The sequence below is a fragment of the Salvelinus sp. IW2-2015 genome, linkage group LG25 (genome assembly GCF_002910315.2).
Source record: "Salvelinus sp. IW2-2015 linkage group LG25, ASM291031v2, whole genome shotgun sequence".
In the NCBI taxonomy this organism is placed as follows: Eukaryota; Metazoa; Chordata; class Actinopteri; order Salmoniformes; family Salmonidae; genus Salvelinus; species Salvelinus sp. IW2-2015.
In genome coordinates, this window is record NC_036865.1 from 25,590,193 (window position 1) to 25,604,992 (window position 14,800).

The 14,800-nt window shown below is 43.8% G+C and overlaps 1 protein-coding gene and 1 long non-coding RNA gene across 2 annotated transcripts in view; one reads left to right on the top strand and one right to left on the bottom strand.

Moving 5' to 3' along the window:
• The window catches only part of LOC111951768 (disks large homolog 5-like), a 118,152-nt gene that overhangs the window by 50,623 nt on the left and 52,729 nt on the right, over positions 1 to 14,800 (bottom strand). Inside the window, exons 9-15 of the mRNA XM_070435000.1 lie at positions 6,171 to 6,401; positions 3,502 to 3,686; positions 3,114 to 3,239; positions 1,193 to 1,325; positions 867 to 994; positions 581 to 756; positions 314 to 417 (exon numbers count right to left, since the gene is read on the bottom strand). Coding sequence (XP_070291101.1) covers positions 314 to 417; positions 581 to 756; positions 867 to 994; positions 1,193 to 1,325; positions 3,114 to 3,239; positions 3,502 to 3,686; positions 6,171 to 6,401 — 1,083 coding nt within the window. The remainder of the gene's footprint in view (positions 1 to 313; positions 418 to 580; positions 757 to 866; positions 995 to 1,192; positions 1,326 to 3,113; positions 3,240 to 3,501; positions 3,687 to 6,170; positions 6,402 to 14,800) is intronic.
• Positions 6,870 to 14,800, top strand: part of LOC111951770 (uncharacterized) — a 19,665-nt gene continuing 11,734 nt past the window's right edge. Inside the window, exon 1 of the long non-coding RNA XR_002875645.2 lies at positions 6,870 to 7,134. This is a non-coding gene — a long non-coding RNA (uncharacterized lncRNA). The remainder of the gene's footprint in view (positions 7,135 to 14,800) is intronic.

Here is a 14,800-nt window from a genome sequence, read left to right on the forward strand (position 1 = left end):
GTATGTTCTGGTCTGAGTCGCGTTGTACAAAACTGGCGATAGATTTTCGAGCTAAAGGAACAGCTGATGATGACAAACCGTGGTTAGCCGAATACTAACGTACTAATACTAATACTAACTAGACATACATGGAACAGGGGTGAAATCAGGTGAAGGAAAAGGAGGGAGAGGTTGGAAGATAACGGATTAGAAAAAGAACAGGAGGAGAAGAACAGGAGGAGGAGAATGAGGCGGAGAAGAAGAGGAGTAGACGTGGGAGGAGTAGATGTGGGAGGAGGTGGAGGATGAAAAGAGGTGTAGGAGAAGGACTCACAGCGATAAGTCTGTCTCCGACTGTCAGAGATCCCTCCCTGGTAGCAGGACTCCCCTGGACCAGGGCCGTCACAAACACGCCACTCTCCAGACCTATACCGCTGTCTGGATTAGAGAGAAGGATAGATGACAAAGATATAAAAGCCATGTCCACTAGATGGAACATTATTAAAAGGGATGCATCATAAGGCAGAGTTCAATATGGAAGGTGCCAGAACACTCATTACCAACGTTGACTCTAAAAAGAGTTTGTCAAAAAAGCTGGTACCTTTGTGTCCGATTAGGTTGATGTGTATGGGGGTGACCAGCCTCCCTCCCAGAGACTTCCTCCTGCGCACCACCATGTTGATCAGTCCGCCTCCATTAAGCACCGCGTTCACCACCTGCTTCCTGTCCTTATTGGTCAAATTCACATCATTTAACTTCAGCAGCCAATCGTTCACTCTGAAAAGCAGGAAGTGAAAACGTGTTATTGGAGATGAGGAAAGAACAGGTTGTGTTCAGTGATGTTAAAAGTAACAGATGGAAATGTTTTTTTTAAATCTGAGAATTACCTTAACCTTCCATCTGCAAYACTTCCTCTGTCAACTCTTGTCACAAATATTCCACAATCTCCTGGTAAATACGGATCATTTACCCCTTCTGCTATGTCAAACCCAAGTGCCTTCAAATCCATGTCATCCTGCAGAAAACATCTAAGTTTAATATACTGTACACTGGTTTTCTATACATCGGTTCAGAGACAATGTATTTACCAGGATTTGGAAATCAATTTATCAAAGTATGAAATCAGTCAATTGAGCCATCAATAATACATCCACGCATGGGGAAATAATAATTCAATTMAATCGATAACAGTAGTTGACGTCTCGAGACTGACCCTGTCCTTCTCAAACTCCACCACCTCAGTCTCCCACTCCAGAGAGTCTGTGTCGATAGCCGAGTCATGGGAGCTGTGTGCCATCAGCTGACAGAACCTTCCCTCCTTGTCCAGCTGGCTSTCCATCTTCTCTCTGAACACAGTGACAAGACACAGGTCAGGAAGTGATATCACAAAGTATGTGAGGACGGCTGGGGGTTGTTTCGAAACATCCGGAAGTTGGRGAATTGAGCATTTTTCAAACACGTGAAAAAGCTTTTTCCTGCAATCTAGATCTATAATCATTATGCTACCTTCTATGTAAAAAAGATGTCACATTTCCTAAATATCTAAGCCTACCTCTTGATCGGTCTATGGCCACCTGACTGGTGGTTCTTTATTAAACAAACTACATTTGCTTCTCTGGTAAAATCTGGGTAACACATTCAAAGAATGTGAGACTTATTCAGCACATTTAGTTATTGCTCGTTTTTCTAAAGTCTACCAACCTTGCCAGCAGGCATGCCAGCTAAGATTGAGTAGCTAGCTTGTCTAAACTAACTTGATAGCCTGAAATTGGTTCTTGGTAGCTAGTTATGAGGTTGGGAAAATATGTGGGCTAGCTAAAGCCAACTTTAGAAAATTGCTAGGTGGCTAGTAGCACTACAACAACAAAAGACAGGACAAATCTGAGGGGGCAAGTGCCCCTGTGCCCCCTATGGGCATGACGCCTCTGCACACAAGTCATGAAGTGACATCCCAGASCTGGCTAACATTAGCCACGCAAAACAAGTGTTGAGCTACAATCCTGCAATCACGAGGTGTGATGTAAACAACCAATCAGATTACCCACATGATCTCYGTGTAGTAGGCTACCAGAGTTTTTCAACCTTTGCTTAGTATTAGCGCGCTACAGTAGCTAGCTGACTGTGCTGTTGTGATAATTTCCATCTGCTTGGAGCCTTCCTCCGATCGCTGTTTTATTGTTGACTCCTCCCCTTGTCTCCGTTGTCCAATGGATTATTGCCTCTGGAATCTGTCTTTTTGGATTTACCTCACTATATCGCTATTGGATTAGCTGACAATCCCTCTGAAGGGTATCGCTCCTTGGTCCTCCTTTGGTAGCCAACTCAGCCGTCAATCGGTAAGTCTCTGCTCTCTCTTTTTGTGTGTGTTCTGTGGTTTCCTGCCTGTGCAAGACTAGTTGGTGTTGTTCTCTGGCTTACTACTTAGCCATGTTGACCGTGGTTGGTTGGCTAGCTAGCTAACGTCAGCAGGCTGGTAGGGCTAGTGTCTGCAGGCTGGTAGGGCTAGTGTCTGCAGGCTGGTAGGGCTAACGTCTGCAGGCTGGTAGGGCTAACGTCTGCAGGCTGGTAGGGCTAACGTCTGCAGGCTGGTAGGAATAGCGTCTGCAGGCTAAAGTCTGCAGGAATTCTGATCGGAAAATAGAAAAGTGAGGTGTAACTTTGCATTGGGGCTTTTGATGCGTATAATAACGCAAATCCATATATTCATTGTAGTTGCATTTATGCTACCTACCATTTAAAGATGCTGCAAGTGCAGCAAGTCTAAAAAGAGGTAGGAAGGTCATTTTCTGCAGTGTGTAAAGGAAAGTTTGAAGGAGAAACTGGCCTACGGTGGCTGACTGTCACTAAGATGCATTATGTCCTCATGAGGCAGACCTAGAGGGGGTCTTTGACTTGAAAGTCTAAATCTGACTATTTTCTTCTTCGTCACAAGGAAGGAGGTCAACCTCTCAAAGTCACAAGAAACAGAGAGAATTTAAAATGGCAGTCACACACTGACCAGTAGAGGGAGATGTTCACATCAATACAGAGGGGATGAGAAAGTTGAAAGTGCGTGTGTGTGTGTGTGTGTGTGTGTGTGTGTGTGTGTGTGTGTGTGTGTGTGTATATATATATATAAAGACTCAGGGACTCACTTGAATTCTTTCAGTTCCCGTGACGAGTCGTTCTTCTGCTTCCTCATGTCGTCAAGGTTACGCAGGGCGTCGGCCAGATCGCTGACCGCCCGGTCCCTCTCCCTACGCAGGTTATCACACAGCGTCCTGGTGGGGCAGGATATGACCGTCAAGCATCAGCACAGTTTAGTCTGTTAATATTCCTTGCATCCCCTCTCCTTGCTTCCTTCTCGAAACGCATTGGGGAAGATCYGAGGTTCCCCCTCTCTGACCATTTACTCCAATGTGTTTTCAGAAGAGGGCAAGGAGAGAWGATACAAGGAATCAAAGAAAGACCAATTAAGAGCGAGTCTACCCCACCTTTTCTTTTCCCTCTCTCCAGCCCCCCTTCTCTCTCCCCTGTACTCACCGTATGCTCTCTCTCTCTGCCACTATCTTGTCTCTCTCCTGGAAGGCCCAGTCACGTCGACACTTGGCCACCTCAGCCTCCTGCGTGGCCTCCTTCAGCTCCTGAGACATGGCTTCGTACTGCTTCCTCAACACCTCCATCTCCTTGTTGACACGCTCTATGTCCAGGGTGGCAGAATCTTGTTTCTGTCACACACAGGAGACRCGGACACACGCACACACAGACACACATGAGACGCAGACACAAGAGAAAAGCGGACACACAGGAGACACAGAGACACAGTTAGTCAGTCACTTTCAGTACATGCAACTTGAACAGATCAAACCCAAATTTCCAGAAACTTTCCAGGTTTCTCAGTAATCCCAGTTGGAGAATTCCCACAATCAGAAGGAAATAACCAGAGGAAATCCTCCAACTGGTATTTCTAACACATATTTTAAAGGTRAACTCAGCGATATGACATAGAAAGTAAACAGCATAGTGGGTCAATTTCCGCAACAACTAAGAGGTTTGAAGCGAGGCTCAACTTCTCTGCTGTTTTGGTGCCCTTGCTTTCACGCTGTAACTGCGTGACGTGAACCCGTGCACATATGTATGACTGTGTGAGAGCGAAGTCTTGCATCTCGCTCATCTCAATATCTGCGGTGCTGCCGAGTCAACCGTTTTACTGAGTCAACCTTTAGGCATCCCGACTTTTTAAAATGTATTTTACCTTTATTTAACTAGACAAGTCAGTTAAGAACAAATTCTTATTTTCAATGACGTGGCTGGGAGCTGTCACTTCATCATGTGTCTAACCTGTGGCTGGGAGCTGTCACTTCATCATGTGTCTAACCTGTGGCTGGGAGCTGTCACTTTCATCCATGTGTCTAACCTGTGGCTGGGAGCTGTCACTTCATCATGTGTCTAACCTGTGGCTGGAAGCTGTCACTTTTTGACAGGCAGCAGGGATGGTGTTGATAACTGGGTAGATTGTATTTTTTTCTTTATTCAAAATTGCCTATGTACTTTGTCCATACCGGTGTTTCAGAAAACATTTGTGTGTGTGTGCTTGCGTGTGTACACAGTGGCAATAAAAATGATGTGAACCCTTTGGAAATACCTGGATTTCTGCATAAATTGGTCATAAAAGTTGATCTGATCTTCTTCTAGGTCACAACAAGACAAAACAGTCCGCTTAAACCAAAACAATTATCATGTCTTTATTGAACACACTATGTAAACATTCACAGTGCAGGGTGGAAGAGTATGTGAACCCTTGGATTTAATAACTGGTTGACCCTCCTTTCGCAGCAATAACCTCAAACGTTTTCTATAGTTGCGGATCAGACCTGCACAATGATCAGGATGAATTTTGGACCATTCCTCTTTACAAAACTGTTTCAGTTCAGCAATATTCTTGGGATATCTTGTGTGAACTGCTCTGTTGAGGACATGCCACAGCATCTCAATTGGGTTAAGGTCAGGGCTCTGACTGGGCCACTCCAGAAGGCGTATTTTCTTCTGTTGAAGCCATTCTGTTGTTGATTTACTTCTGTGTTTTGTGTCGTTGTCCTGTTGCRTCACCCAACTTCTGTTGAGMTTCAATTGGCAGACAGATAGGCTAACATTCTCCTGCAAAACGATTGCGGGATGCTGGCTTTCTAGGCAGAGTCTCAAAGAAAAAGCCATATCGCAGACTGGCCAATAAAAAGAAAAGATTAAGATGGGAAAAACAGACACTGGACAGAGAAACTCTGCCTAGAAGGCCAGCATCCCGGAGTCGCCTCTTCACTGTTGATGTTGAGACTGGTGTTTTGCGGGTACTATTTAATGAAGCTGCCAGTTGAGGACTTGAGGCGTCTGTTTCTCAAACTAGACACACTAATGTGCTTGCCCTCTTGCTCAGTTGTGCACCAGAGCCTCCCACTCCTCTTTCTATTCTGGTTAGAGACAGTTTAAAGTAGTACACAGCGTTGTACGAGATCTTCAGTTTCATGGCAATTTCTCACATGGAATAGCCTTCATTTCTCAGAACAAGAAGACTGACGAGTTTCAGAAGGAAGTTATTCGTTTCTAGACATTTTGAGCCTGTAATCGAACGCACAAATGCTGATGCTCCAGATACTCAACTAGTCTAAAGAAGGAGTTTTATTGCTTCTTTAAATCAGAACAACAGTTTTCAGCTGTGCTAACATAATTGCAAAAGGGTTTTCTAATGATCAATTAGCCTTTTAAAACTATAAACGTGGATTAGCTAACACAACGTGTCATTGGAACACAGGAGTGATGGTTGCTGATAATGGGCCTCTGTACGCCTATGTAGATATTCCATGAAAAATCTGCCGTTTCCAGCTACAATAGTCATTTACAACATTAACAATGTCTACACTATATTTCTGATCAATTTGATGTTATTTAATGGACACATTTTGCTTTTCTTTCAAAAACAAGGACATTTCTAAGTTACCCCAAACTTTTGAACGGTAGTGTATATATATTTTTTTAAATACGTAAATAGGTGTATTATATCTGTAAGGTGTATGTGTTGTTCCCAGGTGCGAGTGTGTTACCTGTCTAGCAAGGTAATACTCTCTCAGTAGCTGGTCTCCCTGTATGACAACCTTTGTCCTCTCTCTAATACAGGTGTTTGTGCGTTGTTCCCAGGTGTGTGTGTGTGTGTGTGTTACCTGTCTAGCCTGGTAGTATTCTCTCAGTAGCTGTTCTTTCTGTATGATAGCTTCTGTCCTCTCCTTGCGGGCCACGTCTCTCTCCTCCCGGACCGCCTCGATATCTTTACAGGCCTGGCTCAACTCCTTCTGGGCCTCAGCCTTGTCCTTCACCTCGTGGCAGTACTTCTCCAACAGCTCGTTCCTCTCACAGATTGCTCTGTCCCGGTCCACCAACGATGAGTTCAGCTCCTAAAAACAAACATTTCAATCAGATTTAACACCATAACACAATCAATCACAAAATCTCTTCGTTGATCAGGCAGTGACAAATTAAGCTAATTGGCAGTGGTCTGAGAGCCTAGTAACCAAAAAAAGTGTTAAACAAATCAAAATCCTTAAAGTAGCCACTGTAAGAATATGTTGAACGTAAATGCACAACGCAGAGGACTAGAATTAGCGATCAATGGAAAAAGCGTTTTTTCTGTAATAGGGCATCAATAGAAATAGTTGGTTTTCAGTTCAACATCTGTTAGTAATGTCAGTCCTAAACTCATAGCTACGTGTGGCATGTTCTCATTGGTCCAACCTGAAATAGGATACTTGTTATTTGGCCATTGGCCCAGTTTTATTGCAAGGAATTCTAATTGGTCAACCACCAGCTAGGGCTGGGTTATAAAGTGCATCCTGTYGCCTTTGTTCTGTGGAGAATCACTGAGGCCAGGGAAGCATGTACATCTACCGCKCTGCATGATTTGTCCACTTTGAATAAGAATAAACATATTTTCCTCCCCCTGATTTGTTTTGGGGTCTGTGTTATTGAAGAATAACATCAACTGCTAACACTTGGTGCYGTGACCCGAAATGAATTGGTCTAAACAGCAACAAGAAAAACTCAACTGTGTGTTGATCCAGAAGAAAGGCTGAGCACAACCCACTTTGGGGAGTCAACTCTTAATCTCCTGATTGATGGCAGAAGTGCTGGGTAAGTCAACACCAATATAACAAAACTTTTTTTTCTTCTTTAAAAAAAATCAGGTTAAAATTAGTGMGTACAATGAGTGATACGTATCTGTGATGTATAAGGTTCAAGTCCTTTGTTCTCTATTAAAAGGTTAGAGTCCTTTCTTTTTGTGAAACCTTGTTGCATAGAAGTGAGCTGCTAGTTGAGTAGCAATTTTTACACGTGTGGTTAATGTAAGCCTTCAACAAGCTTTTTGAAGTGGACATAAGTTATGGGTAGCCAGGCCCTACAGAAACAATGTGTTCTAGAAGAGGTTTTGTGTTCTAGAAGAGGTTTGAGTCCTTAAAAGGGGTTACACACACTTTGGGGTAAAATAAATACATTTCATTTTTATTTCACCTTTATTTAACCAGGTAGGCCAGTTGAGAACAAGTTCTCATTTACAACTGCGACCTGGCCAAGATAAAGCAGTGTGAAAAAACAACAGAGTTACACATGGAATAAACAAACATACAGTCAATAACATAATAGAAGATCTGTATATGGTGTGTGCAAATGAAGTAAGGAGGTAAGGCAATAAATAGGCCATAGGGTCAAAGTAATTACAATTTAGCAATTAACACTGGAGTGATAGATGTGCAGATGAGGATGTGCAAGTAGAAATACTGGTGTGCAAAAGAGCAGGGRAAAAAAGAGAAAAATATGGGGATGAGGTAGGTAGTTRKTTGGATGGGCTATTTACAGATGGGCAGTGTACAGCTACAGCGATCAGTAAGCTGCTCAGATAGCTGAAGTCTCCAACTTGTTCCAGCAATTTGTTCCAGTCATTGGCAGCAGAGAACTGGAAGCCAAAGTTGGTATTGGCTTTGGGGATGACCAGTGAGATATACCTGCTGGAGCGCGTGCTATCGTGACCAGTGAGATGAAATAAGGAGGAGCTTTACCAAGCAAATACTTAGAGCCAGTGGGTCTGTCGAACTAATATGTAGCGAGGGCCAGCTGATGAGAGCACACAGGTCACAGTGGTGGGTGGTATATGGGGCTTTGGTGACAAAACAACTGTTGAAGTTAATGTAATGCCATTGTTAAGTGAGAAAACCACTCTGGAAAAGGTTGGAACAGCTCCTCCAGATGTGAGCATGAAAGAGATTTTAAATTCACTGTCTAGTGTGATAGCCCCTCCATGCTCTTTCTTCTGGGTTTTGCTGTGCTTACTTCCTGCAGGAGATTGGTGGGCGGAGCTGGGAGGGTAATCAGTGCTGAKKGGGCACACCTGTGAAAGCTCAGGTGTGGCATAAAACCACTTTTTCCCCATTCAGCAAGAGAKTCCTCTCTCCATGCATACCTTTGGTTGTTTTGTTGTGGCTTTGGCAGTTGACACCTAATTTACTGACTCATGCCTCACCTGATTACTGTTGTGAGTTTTTACTTTATTTMTGGAATAAATTCATTTTGTTATTCCTTTACTGTGTGGTTTCCCATTGTTACAATCTTGAGCCAGGTTGTAACAAGTGGGGGCTCATCTGGGACCTCTGGAGTTACTCCCTGGAATTGCATTTGTTAAGTAGCATTTTCTAACTGGTTAATGTGGTATTTCAAAGTAAAGTGCTATGTGATTATTGTTTGGCTAACCCTTCTGTCTATGGGGTTGTGTTGTGGGCACTACTTTGACTGGAAGTTATATACTAAGGTACAAAGTATGTGACATTTGGATACTGCCAGTTGCTACTCTCTTTGGTTACACACCTGTGGTTGGTGTGGAAGTAGTGTTGGTTTGTGCTGCAGTTGAGAGAGGATCACAGTTTATCTCCATCCCCTGTTCCGGTTGGAGATCCTGCTTTGYTCATTGTTGGGACATCAGGTTAGTGTTTGTGCTGTGTTAGCAGTGAGAGATTGTTCAGGTAGCGTGAACGGACCACCTGGACTTGTCTTCTCCCCTGGTAGGTTTAGCGACGTTATGACATGTTGGGCAGTGTTAACTCTTTGTTACTTTTGTTTGGTGACCGTGGCTGGAGCAGTTGTCTCGGGAGCACATCCATGGCTCAGAGGGGTAACCAGCTTGCTGGGAGCTTTTTCTGCCACAGCGGGCKAAAGTACATAAATACCCACCGCCAGTAACTGCATGAAGACTAGGGTTGAGCTAGTAATAGGTTGAGGAAGTTCCATTTGTTTTTTTGTCTCTCGTGTGGTTGACACTGTGCTTCTATTTTCTTAAACCCAATTGGGCCGAGAACAGGTTGTTCGTCCATAGTTGGTTTACTGTTAGACTATGGCTAACATTGGCGAATTCTTCAAGTCCCGAGGGAGGAGCTTCTGGATTGCTATACTAAAGACCAATTGTTGCGAATTGAGATTGACGATGAGATGTTCAAGTCCATACTAAAGGCCAACTTGATCGAATCCAGCATTCAAATGGAGTAATTTTCTCCTGGTTTGGCTACATTTCGGTCCACTACAAATGCCCCTAATCCGTTCTGAAAAGCAAAAGGAACGGTTGTTGCTACAACTAGATCATGATAGGCTGAAACAGCAACAAGCCTTGCAAAAGGTGTTGGAGGTAGAAAGGCTTAAACAAGAACCTGAGTGTGCCAAACTGACACTGCAACAAGTCTGTTTAGATTTGGTCAGAGATGGTAAGGTCKCTGGCATCTCTTAATGACAGTTACAGKGATTTCTCCGGAGGTCGTGCTAAACTTTCCTTCCACTTGGCTGGAAACTTGAGGCTCCTGCCGAAATTCAGTGAAAAGGATCCCGCAATTTCTTTTTCACTGTTTGAAAGGGTAGCAGATTTCAGGAATTGGTCTGACTCCGACCATACGTWGATGTTGCAATGTGTGCTAACTGAGGAAGCACAAGAGGCCTACTCGGCTCTTTACGTTGCTGACAGCCAAAACTATGGCAAAGTTAAAGATGCTGTGTTGCACACCTATGAGTTAGTTCCTGAAGCGTATCACCAGCGGTTTAGAACCTGGAAAAAAGTTGACAGACCTATGTTGAGTTCGCACAGAATTTGCACACCCAGTTTAACCAATGGTGCACTTCATTGGATGTTACAACCTACGAGCAGTTATGCAGTTTAGTTATGCTGGAGCAGTTCAAAGATTCTCTGACTGCCTTGCCACACACAAATGAGCACAAGGTGCAGACCRCCACGGAGGCTGCCGTTTTGGCTGAGGAATATGTGCTGATGCATAAAGGTCACTTCAGGGAACCGCTTCGCAGTGATGGTCCCAGGGAGATTCGTGACTAAATTCTTTAATACTGCGCCTTATCTTGTCTCAAGGGTTGAATGTGGTTCCCATGTGAAATCAGACCATGGCAAAATCTGCAATTTCTGCCGTGGTAAAGGTCATTGAAAAAATKAATGCCCTGTCCTTAGTTAAAGCTAGGCCTTCTGGGGTTAATGCGCCCGTTAGGCCTAACACATTAGCGGCACCTGCTTTTAAGTTAAGGAATTCAATTGTTCCACCTCAAGACCAGTAAAAAAAAACATTGGGTATGGTTGACATTGCATCCATCTATTCACTGTTCATTACGGAGGGTTACGTATCTGTTATGAATTTTATGAATATTGACTAAATGATGTATACATTTAACGTAGAACTACAACTAACAGAATTCTACCCTGTCTCTGTATAATGATAAATMATTTTTGTCCATAAGAAAGAGGGACTGTTAGCAGGCAAGGAACTGTGGCAGACAACTTGTGACCACTGTGGAASTGATAACAGGGAAGGAAGTCTCCCCACCCAGGGAGGGGAGAAACCTTGGGCTTGTAGTAGATTGTATAACAGGTGGCAGGCAATGTATGAGAAGGAGCAGACTTGTGAACTGTATTGTCATCGTCTTAGAGGGACAGTTATGACGAAATGAGAGGTATATAAACCAATGTACATGTAAGGATGGGCAGAGCTCTAGTAAATAAACATTCTGACTATTGTAGACTGGCCTCTGTCTGTTTCATTTCAACAAGAACCTTACAAATTCTTGGTAACAGACCGAGTAGTTTAATGAAGTTCAGTTTATGAACATTGAGAACATAATTCTCATAACAGTATCCTTGATGGGTAACCGAGGGTCMCAGTTAACGTCCTGCGAGACACTGGTGCTTCAGTCTCATTCTTCAGTCAGTGCTCCCTTTTTCTCCAGAGACAGATACAGGACAGTCTTGATCCGAGGGATAGGTTTGCATATTGTCTGTCCCTTTACACAAACCTGTGCTCTCCATAGATCTTGTACAAGGTGAGGTCATGATAGGAGTGCGTCCCTCATTGCCTGTCAAAGGAGTGGCGGTGATTCTAGGAAATGACCTTGCCGGTGGGCGGGTCTGGCGAGATATATAACCACCTCTCGTGGTTTTCATGCCTTCGGCCCATCTGAGGTGCCGGATGAAAGTGCTGAGTTTCCCCAAAGTCTTTACTGCTTGTGCCGTGACTCGTGCAATGAGCCGCGCTGATTCCGTGTCGGAGTMTGGTGTAGGGACCAGCGAGGTGGCGGACTATTCTGAAACTTGTGGGCCGGACCTTCCTTTCTGTTTCCCGTAGTGACCTGGTAGCAGAACAGTGGGMTGACCCTACTTTGAAATGATTGTTTGAGCAGGTCCTCCTGGCTGATGATGTTCCAAGTGTAGTACAGCGATACTACTTACAGGATCAAATTGTTGGTGAGAAAATGGCTGCCTCATGGTGACCCTGTCATTCAAAATKGTGGTACCATATACCTTACGTGATTTTGTTTTGCAGACCTCATGGGGATATTGCTGGTCATTTGGGTGTTCGGAAGACCTATGACCGTATTGTGTGTCATTTCTTTTGGACTTGGCTGAAAAGAGATGTCTCAGCATTTATCAAACTTTGCCAGTTGACTGAGAAGCATAACCAGACGTTAAAGCCAGCACCTTTGTACCCAATACCAGTAGTAAGCCAACCCTTCGAGCATTTAACTATTGATTGTGTTGGCCCATTGCCTTGTTCCAAAGCCGGTTATATTTACCTGCTTACGGTGATGTGAYCCGTTATCCCGCTGCTTATCCTCTCTATCATAACAACCAAGTCTATTGTTAGGGCATTGACTCCGTTTATTTCTGTTTTCAGAATACCCCAAATTATTAAAAGTGATCAAGGTTCCAATTTCACRTTTGCACAGGTGTTAAGCCAACTTCGCATCAGACACAATCTTGCGACCGCATATCATGCAGAGTCAGAGAGCCCTGGAGCGGTTCCATCAGACCTTGAAGTTGTTGTACCGAGACTGGGAGGAGGGGTAGCCTTGGTTGATGCTTGCAGCTAGAAGTTTTACAGGAAAGCACAGGATTTAGCCCTGACAACCTAGTCGCTTAGCCCAGATGGTGTCCTAGAAGGATGGTTAAAGAATTCAGAGTCTCTGGGTAGATTGGATACTCTGCTGSGACACTTGTCTGTTCCTTGTTGTGCCGAGCTCTGAATTTGGTCATGAGTTGTACTACTTTAATTACAGACATGCCTTCTCGTACCCATTTGGTAAATCATGATATTGACGTTGGTGATGCCACACTTATCCGGCAACGGTTTTACCGTGTGTCGTTAGAGAAACAAACATTTAAACTCAGTCAGTATACGCGTGATAATGAAATATTAAGGGGAGGACAATGTTTTTGGCGGATGCGTTGTCCCGTGTGCCTTCTCCTTAGCCGTCCTGTTTAATACTGTGTTTGGTCTCCTCTCGCGGTCTCTCTCCTCTTCTTAATTTGCATCCAGGCGCCATGGTTGCTGGAGGTGTGGGTTAAGTGGTGGACCTAGGTGGTTGGATGTCCAGGGAGTATGGTATATTTTTGCTTGTGTTAAAACATTTTTGAATTTGTTTCAGGGACATAGGAGGTCCCTGTTTTTATGGGTGGGGTGTGATAGACGGAGCAGGGAGGGGCTAATGGGTTTGCGGCGGCTTATTCCAGCAGGAGATTGGTGGCAGAGCTGGGAGGGTTGTCAGTGCTGATGGGGCACACCTGTGAAAGCTCAACTGTTGCATAAAGCCACTGTTTCCCCATTCAGCTAGAGATTATCTCTCCATACATACCTTTGTAGTTGACACCTAATTTACTGACCGTCATGTATCATCTGATTATTGTTGCGAGTGTTTACTTATTTATGGAATAATTCATTTTGTTATTCCTTTACTCAGTGTGGTTTCCCATTGTTTGTTACAATCTTGAGCCAGGTTGTAACACAAGTCATATGAAGAACCATTTCAAAGTAGAAGTGTAGGCGAGAGAAAAATATTCTGTCATTGTTGACAAAGATGGAATCTGTCTGATGGGAAAAATAAAGAATGTCTAATTTCTTGACAAAGACTATGGTCTTGAACTGTTTTAGCAGAAGAAACAAACGGGTAGAAATTCTTTCTGGGGAATCATGACAGGACATTAAAGTTTGAAAGCTCTTGGTGAACAGAAACCTTGAAAGAAGAGATTCAACAATTACAGGAGAGGGTCGTAAAAACAGACTTGGCGCCAACAAGTGGACACTTTGTTCCCTTAATCTACCCTCAGGCTAAGTTGCGCAAGAATGTGGGTTTCAAGCATCTGGTCAGCATTTACCTGGCTTTGAGTCAACAGATTCTGACAGCAGTGACAAACGATGTCTTAGGCCAACCAGAACACAGGCTGTAAAGGGTAGTAAAGACAAACCTGGGGTGAAAGTAATCACACAAATCAGCATCTCAAAAAGATGAATAGTCAAAAACGTTAACATCCACGAGAAGTGGGTATGAAAACAGGACGATTTGAAGCGTTAAGAAACTCTACAATCTTAGGAAGTTACAGTTACAAGCCTTTGTTTTGAGCAACCGTGAACATGGTGTACTTGAAGAGAAGGTATATGGAGGGCGAGCCATACATGTTTTCCTTAAGGGTCTGACCAATGCTACCACCAATAGGGGAAAGAAACAAATGTTTTCAAAAACCGAAAGAACCGTTGGTTGAATTTGAAGGTTTAGAGCAGAGGTGGTTAGACACAGTGGGTTACCTGACATGTTAGATGATGCCCCATTTTGAGGAATTGAGTGTAATCACACATCAGCTGATGCAATCCATACATGATGATTTGCGAAAAACCTGTTTACACCACTACTGACTGGGAGAGACAAAATTACGGCAGACTGTCACAACTGGACAAAGACAAAAAAAATGGATTTACTGGAACAGTCTCCCTGAGGTTTTGTGGGTGACACAAACGACTTTCGGCGCCGACGGAGATGGCTGCCTCGCTTCGCGTTCCTAGGAAACTATGCAGTGTGTTAATTCTTGCATTTGTTACCCCAGGTAATCTTAGGTTTTATTACATACAGTCGGGAGGAACTATTGGATATAAGAGCAACGTCAACTCGCCAACATTACGACTTTCCTGAAGCGGATCCTCTGTTTGGACCACCACCCAGGACAATGGATCGGATTCAAGCTGGTGCCGCAGATGGGCACATGGTTATTTGAGGCTCTGCGGTTCTTAGTCGTCCTTTCCTTTTTTTGTGTATTTTTTCCCCTCATTTTGTCTGTCATAGTTGAAGTTGTACCTATGATGGAAAATTACAGGCCTCTCATCTTTTTAAGTGGCGAACTTGCACAATTGGTGGCTGACTAAATACTTATTTGCCCCACTGATAGTAGTACTCTGTACTCAACTATCTTACTGCATCTTGTCCTTTATGGGCGTTCTGT